At 38.1% G+C, this 15,766-nt stretch overlaps 1 protein-coding gene across 11 annotated transcripts in view; it reads left to right on the top strand.

Annotated features, from left to right (window-relative positions):
* NCKAP5 (NCK associated protein 5) overlaps nt 1–15,766 on the top strand; it is a 918,970-nt gene that overhangs the window by 319,744 nt on the left and 583,460 nt on the right. For 10 of the 11 annotated variants that reach the window (XM_064484702.1, XM_064484710.1, XM_064484704.1 and 7 more), the window contains one exon: nt 11,488–11,561. The exons of the other annotated variant lie outside the window; for it this stretch is intronic. In XM_064484702.1, coding sequence (XP_064340772.1) covers nt 11,488–11,561 — 74 coding nt within the window. The remainder of the gene's footprint in view (nt 1–11,487; nt 11,562–15,766) is intronic. 11 annotated transcript variants of the gene reach the window in all.

The raw sequence follows: 15,766 nt of genomic DNA, 5'->3' as shown, positions 1-15,766 counted from the left end.
CTGTCTCTGGGCCCAAGGTTCTCACCATTCCCAGCCAGGCAAGCAGCATGTCTTTAGGTTGGAGACTCTTTGGATATTGCATGTACCATTTTTGCTTACATGTCATTGGCTTGAACTCAGTCATGTCCACACCTAACTTGCGGGGAAACAGAAATTCCAGCTCAGGAGCCAAGTGCTCAGCTGGAACAGGGGAGGAGTGGAAGCTATCTTTAAAAGAAATATACTGTGGGAGACAATTTAGTAGTCTCCGACAAATTGAGATGTATTGTACCATAATGTTCCACTAAGCTGTACTCATAGTTTCATTTGCATTAATTGCATTGCCTTGATACCAAATAGCAGGCAATAAAACTTTTCCATGGCCACATGTGCTATTTGTCTATATTCTGTCACTATTAATTCATATTAATGAAATTCGCAATTCGCGTATGTGACAAGAGATTAAGAGATGTTTTCGGCCTGTGGGGTTTACTGTTCATCACGCTATCAATTATCCCTCTATTTGACAACAAACTTTGGCTATGACTTTTTGCATTGCATTGAAATCTTTGGCAGCCTGTATAATTTACATAGCATAGATAAGCAAAGTAGCTCAGTCTTCCTCAGGATTATGAGATCAAAGAAACACACTGATTTTGCAAAATTGTCAATAGGTTATCTGTGAAATGCCATTCCTGGTTTGCACTAATAGAATAAAAATGAGTATACAGTAATTTTGGAAAACTGCCTGATGTCTCTATGACTATTATCACCTTTTCAATTAAAAAACAGTTCTGGAAGTCCAAACTGATAGCCTTATCATTTCAGGTTTTCTTGTCCTTAGACTGACTGCATCTAGCTAATTAATTTACCCATTCATTTATTTATCACACCTTTGGGATATTCGAAGCCAAGTATTGGAGGATGCAAAGATGAAGTAAGACATGCTTTGAAGAGTTGGGGCTCATCCAGAGGGACCTATTTGGTAAACAGCCAGATAACATTGGACCTCAAGAGGGTGATCTAGCCTGTAGGTAAATATCTGGGAATCTCTGGATTTTGAGTGATTGTTGAAGCCCTAGTAACCTACTGGATTTTTCAATTGGAAGAGCGTCTATGATAGAATCTTACTCTTGATGCATAAAGGAATTAGAAGAAGAAGGAAGAAAAAAGACAAAGATCTCAGAGTGATAGAAGAAGACAGGAAACACTTTTTACAAAATACCAGGGAGAAAGAAAGTGTTAAATGTCTTCCTGCAGGAACTGTTCATGCAATAAAGATCACTCAATATCCTGAAATTCCACCTTACAGAGGCCACTGGTGGCTTTAACAGAGCAATTCTACTGAAGAATTTGCAGTAGAAGCAAGATTTGAGGAATAAATGGGAAAGAGGAATTAGAGATGGCTAATGAGAGATAATGGCAGTGACATCAATCTTTTAGAGCTGATTTTCCTGAATTGATTTCTTTGTGTTGTTTAACATTAACAAATATTTCACTGGAAGAATTTATGTCTACACAGATGCCAGTCAAGTATGAGGCACCTTTTGGTCTATTGCTGTGTAATTCCCATAGGGGATATGTTTTAGTTTTTTGCATTTATACATGTAGATATACCTCTGCATTAAGGTGACAAGATAGTTTTTGAGGGCGGCATCCCTTGTTTTAGTAGTCATTTCCTAATTGGGGAAATCCCTGTAACTAGTGCTAGTGCTGTTGATTTCAACAGCTGGCCTCTAGCATGTGCTGCTTTGCCCATAGGTAAACTGGGAATCCTACATGAGTCATCACAAAACTGCTGACGGGATTTCCCAAGCTCTGGCATAAATTACGCTGATTATAACATGAAGATTATTTGGAGGGATCTGGAGTTCTGCAAGCTTTGATAGAGTATTATATTTTAAACTCTACTTGAAGTGAACGATACATCAGATCCTCCCATCATTAGAATTCATTCATAATGGGCTTTGCTCAGAACTGACCTAGATCAGGCAAAACGAGGTTCACGTTAAGTGGGCTTATACTACATAGACGTGCAACATTCAGTCTATCTATAAAGCTAATTGCTTTAAATGTCTCATACTAATTGCCCTGAAACACATGCATTAAAGACATGAAAGGCAAATTTCCTGAAATATATCTGCAAAATGATTCTAATTTGCATAAGTTTTAGCCAAGGAACAGATGCTACACCTTTGTAAAAATTTTAAAACATATTATACAAATATGTCTTGGTGTAACTTGGTGTTCCTCCTCAGTCTTAACTTAGGTGAATCTCTTTTAGCAGAATGCTGACAAGGGCAAGTGAAAAAAACCAAGGGGTTTATTGTTTCAAACACCAGCTTAGCTTTAGAGTAATATAAAAGAAATTGTTTTATTGCAGTATTTTAGGTCTAGCTTTCTAAAATTTAATTATAATTAAACCTTTCTGGACATTTTCTGGGACTGTATTTTTCTAAATAATATTCATGACTTTTTTAGTTTGTATAGTGAGCATATAATATTTCAAAACTAGAAAGAGAAAAATATACAGAAGAAATTAATTTAGCCCACTATACTACTGTATATATGTGCTTTATTCTCTTTTAATTGATTATACATTATATATCTCAAAACTGTGATAAACAGGATTATGCAGTTTTACATCAGACTTATTTCACCTGTCATTATACTATTATCCATTTTACTATACATTCTTTAAATTTAAGGAATAGTATAATTCTTTAAATAGGTAAAGTGTGCTTTGTTTTAAGCATTCCTTTATTTTTGGAACCTAAGACATCCAGTTGTTTTATATTGCTAGAAATAATATTTTGAATATCCTTTTTTTTTTCACTATTTACTCAGAATGATTTTTAGACATGGAACATCTGGAGCAAAGGTACATGTATGTTCCAATTTCCATGACATATTACTAAGTTACCTTCCCCAGCTGTTAAAGGTGTAGGCAAAACACAGCCTTGTACTTAAGCTTTTCTGATTAGCAAGTCAAGTATAGAACAGTAACTTTGTCTCTGTGTACAGAGAGAGTTTTGCATCCTCCTGTTTCCCCCGTTGTCTTCCATCTTCCTGTTTTCCTCTTTGTCTTCCTTCTCCCTCCGTCCACCACAAAGTTATGTAATGCGTACTCTATATCCTCCTTCTAGGATGTTTACGTTTAACTGTATAATCCTAATTACATTTTTAGAAATAAAAAAATCTGTTTAAATTATTTTGAATTTTCTTTTTGCATTGTGAATTCCATATTTTCATTTGCTGTTCAGTATAGAATATATGTGTACATTCACACATGCACATGCATACATATATACATATGCATCTTTGGTATAATTTTTTTACTCATCTCTGGGATATTTGTATATGTTTGCATATATACACAAACTTTTAAGAAAGTTTAAGATATGCACACATATTTTAAAAAATTATTGAGATGTATTTGACACTATTATGTTGGTTTCAGGTATACAAGATAATGATTTGATATCTGTATGCACTGTGAAATGACCACCACAATAAGTCTCAATACCATTTGTCACCATAGTAAGTTAACTTTAGAATTTACTCTCTTGGCAAATTTCAAGTAGGCTCTACAATATTAACTATAATCACCATGCTGTACAGTACATTTCCCCATCACTTGTTTATTTTGTAACTGGTAGTTTGTACCTTTTGACCCCCTTCACCAGTTTCACCTTCTACACAACCCCTTTCCCTTCTGGCAACCACATTCTGTTCTCTGTATCTATGATTTTGGTTTTGTTTTGCTTGGTTTTTTTTGTTGTTTGTTTTTTTTTTTTTAGATTCCACATATGTGAATCATATGGTATTTATCTTTTTCTGACTTATTTTGCTTAGCATAATCCCCTCAAGTTCCATCCATGCTGTCACAAATAGCAAGATTTCATTATTTTTATGGTTGAATAATATATTCCATTGTGCGTGTGTGTGTGTATATATGTATGTTATTTTATATATATGTATTGACATTTTAAATATAATGCACCTTGGTGTGGATCTCTTTAGGTTCATCTTATTTGGAACTCTCTGGGCTTCCTGGACCTGGATGTCTGTTTCCCTTTCCAGATTAGGGAGACTTTTCAGCCATTATTTCTTCAAATAAGTTCCGTCCCTTTCTCTCTTTCTTCTCCTGGGACCCCATAATGTGAATATTAGTCCTCTTAATGTTGTCTTATTGTTCCCTTCAGCTCTCTTCACTTTATTTTTTATTTGTATTATTTTATTTTAGCTGCTGGTTTGGATAGGTTCCATTACCCTGTCTTCCAGACAACTGATTCTTTCTCCTGCTTTATTTAGTCTGCTGTTGAATCCCTCTAGTGTATTTGTGTGTGTGTGTATTTATTGAGGTATAGTAGTTTATAATGTGTCAATTTCTGGTGTACAGCATAAATGCTTCAGTCATACATGAACATACATATATTCATTTTCATGTTCTTTTTCACCATAAGTTACTACAAGATATTGGATATAGTTCCCTGTGCTATACAGTATGAACTTGTTGTTTGTCTATTTTATATACATTAGTATCTGCAAACCTCAAACTCCCAGTTTATTCCTTCCCACTCATGTATTTTTTAGTTCAGTTATTGTATTCTCAGCTCTGAGACTTGTTTTGTACTTCCTTATAATTTCTCTCTGCTGAAGTTCTCACTGTGTTCATCCACTCTTCTCCTGCGTTCAGTGAGCATTTTTATGATCGTTAGTTTGCATTCTTTATCAATAGATTACTTTTCTCCATTTCATTAAGGTTTTTTCCTGAGGTTTTGCCTTGTCTTTTTCTTTTGGAGCACATTCCTGTTTCCTCATTTTGCCTGATTCTCTGTTTCTATGAATTAGGTGAAACAGCTGCCTCTTACAGTCTTACAGTAGTGGTCTTGTGTAGGTGATGGACCTTGTCATTCAGACTTGCCCCGGCTATTGGTTGTCTTTTGAACCTGTGTGATTTTTTTTTAAGCAGCCTGATTTACTCTTGATAGGTTCCATTGTTCTGAGGGTGTATCAAGACCTATCATTGTTCTGAGGGGAAGGATCTCATTTAGCACTTATTGTTAGGCTAATTGAAAGCCAGACCCTCAGGCAGCAGCTTTTGAAGTATGCAAATATACAGTCCAATGGATCACAGTCATAAACCCTGCTGGTCTCCAGACTAGGAGATCTGGAGGTGATTCCTGGGCAAAAGTTGCACAAATCAGGCCTTCGGACAAGTATATAAACTCCTTTCTGGGTGGTATCATTGAGCTGCATTGAAGCCAAGGAGTATACAAAGACAGTGTCTTGCATTCCCTGCAAATGACTCTCTACTCTGTAGATACAGATAGAGATGTAGATGGCAAACCTGAAGCCCGTCCCTCAGGTGCAATCTCCAGAAACAGCAAATAGTCCTTTTTCCACGAGAAGACTGGAGGTATGTTTCACTCTGCTGTCTGTGCTGTGTCCTGGGGTGGTAGCCTGCCAAGAACTGTCTTTCCAATTGTTACAGTCCCATGGAGCCCAGGAATGCAAGCCCCCTTGGCCACCAGGTCCAGGCAGTCGGGGGGCATCCCTTGTAAGGATTGCTCGAATCTCCTGGCACTAGAAGGGGAGCTGGAGTATGCAGGAGTGGGACACATCCCTTGGCTTCAGCATGGCATCAGGAAAAACCCTCGTCTCTGCGCCCCTGCCAGCTCCAGCAAGGGAGCGAGAGCGCGGTGACTGCTCACACTAGCTGGTCCCAGCCAGGGAGCTTAGCAAGGCAGTGGGAGGGTTCCGCATCTGCGCATGCCCGCCGCCGGTGCCAACAGGACAGAGGGAGGGAGCAAAAATGGCGTTTGCCAGCACCTCCATCTCCAGACACGTTCCCAACTATGCTCCTCCAGCAGATGCTTGAAGATTAGAAAATGAATCTCCTTCACGTATAGCCCAGGCACTTTTCAAACTGCTGCTTTTGCACTGGGTTCCAGGGTGAGTGAGACCTCATGCAAGTCTTTTAAAAGGAGGATCCGGTTCACTTTGGGTCCCTTGGACTTAGACCCCGTTGGTTTTCTAAGTCAGACATTTTGGGGGCTCGTCTCTCTGTTTTATGTTGCAAGGGCTGGAGTGGCTGGTATCACACACAAACCCCTTGAACTTCAGGGAGAAGCTCTGGATTTGTGAGTCAGTCGCTGCATCGGGGTAGAATTTTTGGTCAGACCCTGTCTCTGCCGCTCCTTCCCATCTCATTTATTATTTGTTGTGGTCCTATAATTATTTATTGTGGAGGACTATCTCAGCTTGTTCTCAGTTTTTTCAAAGGGAATTAACTGTTCCACATGTAGCTGTAGATTTGGTATGTCCATGCGGCAAGGTGAGTTCAGAATCTTCCGAAGCTGCCGTCTTAGACTAACCCCTCCCCCACCCCGCCATTCACAGGTGTTTTTAATTAAGGTAGGTGCTGGAATTTTCTGAATTCATCTGCGCCTGAGAATATCGTTCTGTTGCTTTGTTATATAGCAGCCACTTTGGTGGCGATATTTATGGATTAAGACTCAAAAGCTTGACTATGTGTCTTATTTCAATGTTCATTCCGGGGCCAGAAACTATGCAGCCAGCTTTTTAAAAAAATCCTTGGTGGGAAACGCGTTTGTCTGGATGTTCGCAGTCTCCCCACTGCTCACCTCTGCCCACCCTCCCCCATACTATTTTTATTCAGCTCTTACTCAGGTGGATGTGTGGATAATTTTCCATAAACTCTACTTGGAATGTGAGGAACCTTTCTGATATGCAAAATCCAATTTTTTCTATATTCTATTCTAAAATATTTCTTTAATTATCCTTTTCGTCATTGTTTACATTCCAAATCTCGTCAAATACTCAAAAGCTATAATTGTTAGACAAACCTACATTTTCTGACCTCCTATACCTCATGTCTCTATTCATGTTCATTTTCATCCTTTAATTTAGATTGTTTGTCCTTCACAGGACTGTGTATGTGTTTTTACCGTCAATTCTACTATTATATCTAAAGTGGGTTTGTCACAAGGAAAATGAGTAGAATACAATGTTCATCAAATAATAACTGTACTTTGAATGAAGTCTTTGCACTGAGTGACATGGGAGGTACGTGCTGGGCAAAGCAAGCCTGGGAAACTGACATTTTTCATAGATAATGCTACAGACGTGAACACTGACACCAAGGACAATGGGGATATGGGTGTATGTTTTTCTTCAAGGTTGTAGCAGTTTTCATCTTCACTACCTGTGTATGTACAGTAATTGATTCATACCATAGCAATGGGAGAAGGCTTAGTAAGTACAGTCAGGCCTCTGTCCATGGCTTCCACATCTGTGGGTACAGAGGGCTGACTCTGAAGGACTTGAGAGCTTCCTTGGATTCTGGTATCTGCAGGGGATCCTGGAACCAATCCCCTGTGGATACTGAGGGTGCCTGTATTTAAGTACTTGTCTTGGAAAGTGATTTGTTTCCAGATGAGATACTGAGAAGTAGACTTCATTTGTGTGACTACTTAGTGTCAATACACCACGATCCATTACTCACTCTTCTCCAAAGTACCATTTCATGGTGTGGAGAGTCATCCCATAATAAAAATAACAATGTAAAGACCAGTAAGTTTCCATTTTGCTGTTCCAGTTTATATTCCCTTGATGTTCTTAGCTCACCCAGCACCTTTTTCATTTCATTTTATTGTTTTCAACTCATCATGTTTTTAATTTAATTCTTTTTATCTGAGTATCTTTTTTTTTTTGAAGCTTTCTGCACATATTATGGAGAGACATGCCTTCCTGGATACTACCAAACATGTGAAGTTTTTTTTTTTAATGCTTTCTTGATCATTTTCAGACTGATACCTTCTCCAGTGATTGCAGGTGATGCTTTCTTCCCCTGGTCTTCTAGGACTTCTTAGGTTCTGTGTTGTATGTTTTCAGTTTACTCATTCTGGAATGATCCATGCAGAACCTGGGACCACCAACAGACAGTCTAGATTCCAGTTTCTGTCAGTCTGCATTTTTGAAGACTTTTCTCCAAGGTCTCCCAATATCTAATGTCTTTCAGGCAATTTGGGGAGCAATGTTATACTGGGGTAGAATTCTGCCTTTCTTTCTGCCTGTGCCTTTGATGCTTTGGAATATTGGAGTCCACATTAAGGACATCCTTTGGGTATGCACTTTGTACCCAAGCTCTCACTGTCGACACAGTCACTCCAACATTGGACTTGCTGTGACTATAGTTCCAGGGTAGACCACTGCCAGCCCCACTGCTCTCACCCTCCATTGTTTCCTTGGAGTTAATTTCCAAATAGGTAAGTGATTCCCAGTAGAATAATCCTATTTTGTTCTTAGAGAATAGTAGGGATTTATTGTTAGTTAACTAATATCCCCAATTCAGGGGCCAAAAATGATAAATGTATGAGGGTACTGCCTAAATTCTTAGGGTAGGGTACAGACAGTACCCCAAACATGCAAGTAACATAAATTGAATGTTAGAAGTGAGCATGCTATGGAGAAAAATAAAGCTGGAAATAAATATGGGGGGAAAAAGAAATATGGAGAAGTCATAATCCCAGTTTCCCAATGTCGTGTAGTTTAAGACTTCTTATAATAGTTATTTTTATGGAAAATTGGTTAAAGCTATGTAATGCTAGAATCTTCCAGTATTGTTATGTGAAATAGCTTTTATACCACAGTCCAGTGATACCTACTTGTAATGATTGAAAATCTGTATTACTATTAGTCTCTAACTACCTATTCTAATATTCAGCAATTTAATTGAAGAAGCATACACTTAAAAATCTTGAAGTTGAGTCAGAGAAAGGAAAATGGGTATAGCTTTCATTTTGCAGAGAGGTATCCCTTTTGACAAGAGGTTTGATCCTATGGAAGAGGCTCTGCTCCCTGCTTGGCATGTGGTGCCTGCTTACACTGTTTTATTGAATCCTTACAGCACCTCTGTAAATGATTATTTACCTGTCTGAAGATGAAGGAAATGAGGCTTAACGAGTTAAATAACTTGCCAGAGGGGACATAGCTAGTAAGATCTGAATCTAAATCTCTTTGATCCAAAAATCATATTTGTAATCACACCTTTCAGCTTCCACCTCTGACTTGAGCTAAGGAGAATGAACACAGTAACAAATCTCTTGGTCTTAATCTAAACTGTGTTCCAGAGCTGGCACCTGATTTGGCCCCTACCTACCTCTTCAATTTCATTTTGGACTACACACCCCAGGCTCTGCTCCAGGCCCCGCTAGCTTCTTTTCTGTTTCTTAAATACCACATCTCGGGGGCCTTTGCATATGCTGTTTCCTTTGCCTGCGGCATTCCCCCACCTCCCTCCCTCCCAGTGTCTGAGTGCCTCCTCCTCTTCCAGGTCCTAGCTCACATATCATTTGCTCAGAGTCCTCTTCCAGCCATGTTGTGTGAAGGAGGTGTGCTCCCCATTTAAAGTCCTTCCTGTCACCTGTTCTAGCATGTAACCAGTCTGAAATTGATCTGCTGGCTTATTTGTTACCACTCTCTCTACAGAATATAAACTCTTTGAGGGCAGGAGCTTCCTCCCTCTTAGTTATTTCTGTATCTACTGAAGTTAGAACAGCACTTGGCATATAACAGATGTTGCAAAAAATTGAATGGAGAATGGATGAGTGACTTTGAAGTTTATCTGTTTGTTTCTACTAAGGAACACCATGTTTAAAATTTTTTTCAATTGAATTTATATTCATTCAATTTTTATTCCATTCTATTTCAATTGCATTTGAAAATATTTTTGATAATTTTGAATGTTCTAAATCATGTTTAAACCTTGATAAGTATTCTTAACATAACCACAAACCATTGCTACTTCCTGCAGAAACAGATTCCCGCTTTGGTTGTGATGGCCCAATGATCTTGTTGAAATAACTAAAATGAATATGAATATTAATAAGGATAAAACTCATTAATTTTCTGCGATAGAATTATAGTGTTATAAAATTAGAACAGTTTTAGCTAGGTGAGGACTTGGGACACTCTCCAGTCTAACTGGAATATTGTGGAGAGATAAGAAGGCTTCTCCAAGGAAACACAGGTGGATCCAGGCCCAGAAACTTGGAACAGGATCCTTTCCATTATATTAGGTCAACTCTTCCTGTGTTTCTTCCACTCCTTCCCTTCCATTATAGTAAATATTTTATAGGAGCAACAGATTGTATGTATCATTTCATCAAAATAAATCTGTTTTTCAGAAAGAAAAGTTCCTAGTTTATCTCAGATCCATAAAAAATGAAACAGTAACTTTCATGGGTGCCTTGACACTGAAATCATTGGACATCCTTCCATCTAAGGCAGTTGTAATGTAGACACAGGGGCCTGCGGGCTAGATCTTTAATTAGAAAGGGAAAGAAGTGTCAGGTTCAGAATGAAATAAATCATACACAAAATTTTACACATCATATTTTTCTACATAGTTAGCAATTGAAACTAATGTAGATGAACCTCATATTCAGGAATCCCAAATTTTAAAAAATCAGATTTAATAACCGCTGGATTTTTGTGAACAATTCTCAGGCAACAAAGGAGTCCCTAAATTTTCAGAAATATTTCTTGAAAATACAGCTTGATTTACAAAAATTTACCCACATTTCTAAACAAGGTAAACTTCGTCTTTATATCTTCTTAGACTAAGCCAAAGATTTATTTTCTATGAGTCCAAAAAAAAAAAAAGGAAAACCAAAACCAAATTACATTGTTTTGTTCATTTAAGGAGATGAAGGAAAACGGGCCTGTGCTTCATCGAAACGTATTGGTTTGCCCAGTGAATGAGGCCAGTGACTATATGGAGCTTCTGTATGATTGAAAAACTGTGTTTTTGCTAGGAAGTGATTTGTGTAAAATCAGTAGGATCAAGACCTGTGTTGTCTGCTTCATTGTCACTCTTCTAAGGTCAGCAGCAAAAGTGAGATTGGCTTCCGTATTTTCCCCCTTACTTTTATACAGCAGAACAGAGCACAATGGAGATGACTATGAAATTAGCTTTTTTCTGTGAACAAGAGGATTTTTTGAGATTTGCCAATATTAACTACTATATATAAAACAGATAAACAAGTTCATGCTGTATAGCACAGGGATCTGTGTTCAATATCTTGTAGTAACTTACGGTGAAAAGGAATATGAAATTGAATATGTGTATGTTCTTGCATGACTGACACATTGTGCTGTACACTAGAAACAGACACATTGTAAACTGACTATACCTCAATAAAAATATATTTTTTTAAAAAAGAGTATTTTTATGCTGACTTGCCGAGAACTCCAGTTCCCTTCAGTTCTTTGTTCATAGCATGATCACAGATTACAGGGAAAATATTATTCATCCCCAAATGACCATGCCTGTAAGTCAAAGAAGCATGTACTGCTAAAACTGGGAGAGGCCAAGGGATGATCTTGTCCAAAATCTTCTTCTGGAGACGAAGACAGTCTGGGAGTCCTGGTGACGAGTGTAACGGGCTTTGCTTTGTCTTCGTGTGTGTGTGTCTGCAGGAATACATGGACTCCAATAAATACATCGAACACCTGCTGGCTCAGCTTGAGGAGCAGCACCGAAGTCTCTGGAGGTGAGTTAAATCACGTCCTTGACTTACAGCAGCATCTTGAGCTTTGATCTCGATCCTGGAAGCATGGAGTTGGCAAATGGTCCCTTCTTCCACTTGGTGCCAAAAGCACCTGTGGGGACAAAAACCATCCGAGGTGACGTAGACAACTCCGCTCCTTTAATTAAAGTACAGCAGCGGTGCCAAACGCTGTCGTTGAGTGAAGGACCTGCGCAGAGCTGGGAGGATGGTGGAAATGGTAACACGTGTCAAGGTCAAAGAATTAGTGTGTCTAAGGCCACACAGCCAACTTATATGGCAGAAACTAGAACCCAAATTCTCTGACCCTGGCCTGCTTCAGTATTATTTAAGTTCTTCTGTATTTAAAAGGTTGAGTACTTCTGCTTAAACTTTCAGCTTCTCTTCATAGTAAAGGAGAATACATATTTCAAGAAAGCTGTTTGTACGTCTCCCGTGTTTAGTTTTTTTCTTCTACGTGGTGGGTCGTGATTCTAGGCAAGGAGGGTAGGTATGTGAGAACATTTGTACAGGTAAATTGGAAAAAGAGGCGTGTAGCGCTGAAGTCATAGTCGCACGTTAGTTATTCCCTGGGGCCTCTTGGGAACTGAGATTGTTGTGATATTATCTGGATCTTTGGGGTCCATGTGGTCAGTGTCTTCGTAGGTGCTAGTATAGATGCTCAATTCCTTTTACTAAGTTCCTATGGCTCTTGTTATCTGGAATAAACATGCTGGTGCTTAATTACATGACACCTCATGTTGTACCAGAAGTATTTAATAGAATTAGCTTTGTCTCCCGAGGGTCAGTAATCCCCCAATGTCCTTTATTTCTTATCTTCTCGTGGCATGGAAGAGTGCTCTCTCTGTACACAGAGATATTAGGCAGGTAAGTATAAGCCCTCCCTGTGGCTTTCTTGTCCGACTGCATCCGAATCCATCACCCTCCGTCTCTGTACCAGATGATGCTGCCTCTTTTACATGCGCCCTCATAACAAGTCCTAATAACCTTGAAGTTCGTCGTCCCTGAGGAATTCTAGTTCTTGGGTAAAGTGCCTGATACTTTCATTTGTTCTCCTCTTATGTTAGTTTTCCTGCTAGGAAACAGATCTGTGGTTATAGTAATAGGTGATACTCTAGTAATAGGTGATACTCTATTTCTCTACACAGTAAAAACTGCTGGTAGGGTACCGCAGAAAGGTACAATTTTTAAGTCTGCTGGTCACTAACAGACATATCAGTTACCTTTATATAACTTGATACTGTATTTGTTAGATTTGTTTTTATAGAGCTGTAACCTGCGGTTGATACAGTTTTCTTTTGTGAACCAGTGTACTATATTAATAAAACCAACAACGGTGTATTTATGGCTATATGCCTTTTAAATTGTACTTTCCATAGATCTACTACAAAGTACATTTAAGAAGTTATTTAACTGAATTATAATATTTTCTTTAAACTATTTGTATAGAATATTTTCCCCTACCTTTCAAAAGAAAAATACACAAATGACGAATACCATCTGATGAAAGAAATTTGAGTTTAATTTATTCGGTGTGTCTTATACACATCGTTGAAGAGGAGTAATGGTTTCTTAGGTTTTTGAACCAAAAAACCTGCATGGAAAAGGATATTTCTGAAGGTAGTTAATAAAAACCTTTGGTTTTCTCCAATACGATTAAATTAAAATCTCATTTCAGGTGCAGGCTTAACCTAACATAAAGTGAGAGCTCAGACTTTTGTGTGCAATCACTTCCATTTTCCCTCAGAAATAGAATTATTACTAGTGAAGAAGCAAAGCCTTATATATAGTGTCAGAGGATCTAATAAAAAAAAGCTTCATTTGAATAACAATAAAGGGCAATAATGACATTTGAATAGTCAGGAAAACTACCAGTGAGAAAATGGAAAATGGTAGTATTGAAAAGAAAATGAAAACCAATAATAGCAGGTTTATACACTATTTATTTAATCATGAAATTATGCTTGATTATATTTTGCAAGCAGATCTTGACTGACTTAATGTGATAGGCTTTCTGATGGTTATTACAATATCACAACTGGGGCTGTAGCGAAATGGATTTTCGTGAACGATTTGTGAGTGACAGTGAGGTGTGGGAAATTTTTTCAGGCTATGATTGAATTTTGAAAATGCTTTCTTGAGTTAGGATAGACTCTATGCTGTGCCATGGATCATGGGAATGGCATGTCCTGTCCATCAGCACAACTAAGGTGTCCAAAGTGAAACAAACGTTCCCATAACTCAGGGCACACTTCTTCTGATTTTTAGTATGCCTTTAATTGGTAGCTATTACAACTTTCAAGGAATACGTTACTTGCCATTGCTGCTGATACTAACTGATGGCTTTCTATTTATACTTAACCTATAACTGAAAAGAAAAGATAAATTCTGAATATTTAGATCCTCCAACAATAATTGTAGTCCAGCATTGATTTTTGGCCACAATCTTTGAGGACTGATCAAAAGTGTGGTAGACACATATCTTACTGTTACTGCCTCTTGCTTGGTGATAAAAGAATTAGACAAATGGTACAAGATTGGGTTCAAGAATTAAAAGTCTTATTTTCGTGGAGGAATCTCCTGGGCTTTAATAGGTTTCAGTCATTTCTTATAGCATAACCATCTGCTGTGACACAAATACATTGTTTTAATCATACTCTCAAGATAACTGGTTATTTTGGGATCCTGTTTAGTATTCTACTGAAATAGACTTATAATGTATCTCTGGGTTTTCAAATTGCAAAGGAATTTGTGGAGTTCAAATATAACTGTCTAGCAGTGAGCATTTAGCTCAACTGTCTTGTGATACCAGCAGAAGAAAATTTCTGTGAATTCATCTGAAGAAGAGGGTGGAGACAGAATCTCAAACCTAGTCTAAGACTTGAGTCCAAGTCTGAGTGGGTTTAATTGGCTCTGTGTCTCCCTGCCTGAAGAGGAAAAATAAACACACACAGTGACAGCTTGTTTACTAGTTTATGTTAAAATGTGATCATAAATTTCTGTACATTTATTTGTTTTAATGAGGAAAGTTAAGATTAGGGAAAAAAAGGCTCTTTTGCACTTAATGATTTTATATCATCTGTTACTATTTCTGATTTGGCTAAATATATCTGTGATTGACAGGAAAGAGTGTAAGAAACCAACTGCTGAGAATGTCTTTCTACTAATATTTGACAGAAATCTTTAACCATTTGCAGCCTCAAATTAAGAGTCGCGAACAAACACAACAACAGTTGGAAAAAAGAAGTTGAATTCATGAATATTTATGGAATTAGTTAGTCTTTCATGTCACATATGTGAAATTATGTATGAAAAATGCAAACAGCATGACACTATAGAAATGGAGATAAGACTGGGGTGGAGGTTTTGGAGACAGACTCTTGTCCTGGCCTGTCCACACTGGCTTTGGGGAACATCTCTGAGACTGAAGTTCCTTATTTATAAAAGGAAGGACTCAGTATGACCAGTATTTAAGATAACTGAGCACTGAGATTATATGAAGCATATAATATCTAAAATAGCATTACTTATACATAATGGGTACAGATACGTACAATTTTTTTCCTCTAATACTTACACAGTTTGATCATTATGTCATATTTAATACACGCCATAGGAAGTGTCAAAGAACATCAGTAGAAATGACTAGTATAACAGATACCTAACAGCTTGCCAGTGACTGAACCTGAAAATGTCAGTGTGTTCACTTCAGATTTTCATAGCTCGAATTAAAGACAGTGTTGTCAGTAGTCCGGAATTGAATGAAGGATAAGGAGGTTTGCATGGCCAAAATGAAATGACAGGGTCTTGTGAGAGCAGCGGGCCAATTGCCAGTCTGCAGATGCCAGACCCAGGTGTCATGTGAACAAGCAGTGTTGAGGCTAGGGTCTCTCAGTCACGGCACTAGTGACATCTGTGGCCAGGTTATTCTTTATCACGTTGTCCTGTGCGTTCTAAGATGTCAAGCATCATCCCTAACCTCTGCCCCCTGCAGGTCAGTACCATCCCCTCATGTGACAACCAAAAGTGTCTGCAGATATTTTCCAAATGCTTCCTAGGGTCCATCACCCTCCCCTCTCCCTGGTGCTCTCAACATCATCTACATAAGCATTTTTAAAGCATATTCCAAGGAACACTATGTTATAGATGTTTTAAGAAAAGTAAGCGTATTCTGTGGTCAGATTTGAGGT

The sequence above is a fragment of the Camelus dromedarius genome, chromosome 4, assembly GCF_036321535.1.
Source record: "Camelus dromedarius isolate mCamDro1 chromosome 4, mCamDro1.pat, whole genome shotgun sequence".
Taxonomy (NCBI): domain Eukaryota; kingdom Metazoa; phylum Chordata; class Mammalia; order Artiodactyla; family Camelidae; genus Camelus; species Camelus dromedarius.
The sequence above is the reverse complement of the archived record's forward strand: the minus strand, read 5'-3'. Positions and strand labels throughout refer to the sequence as shown.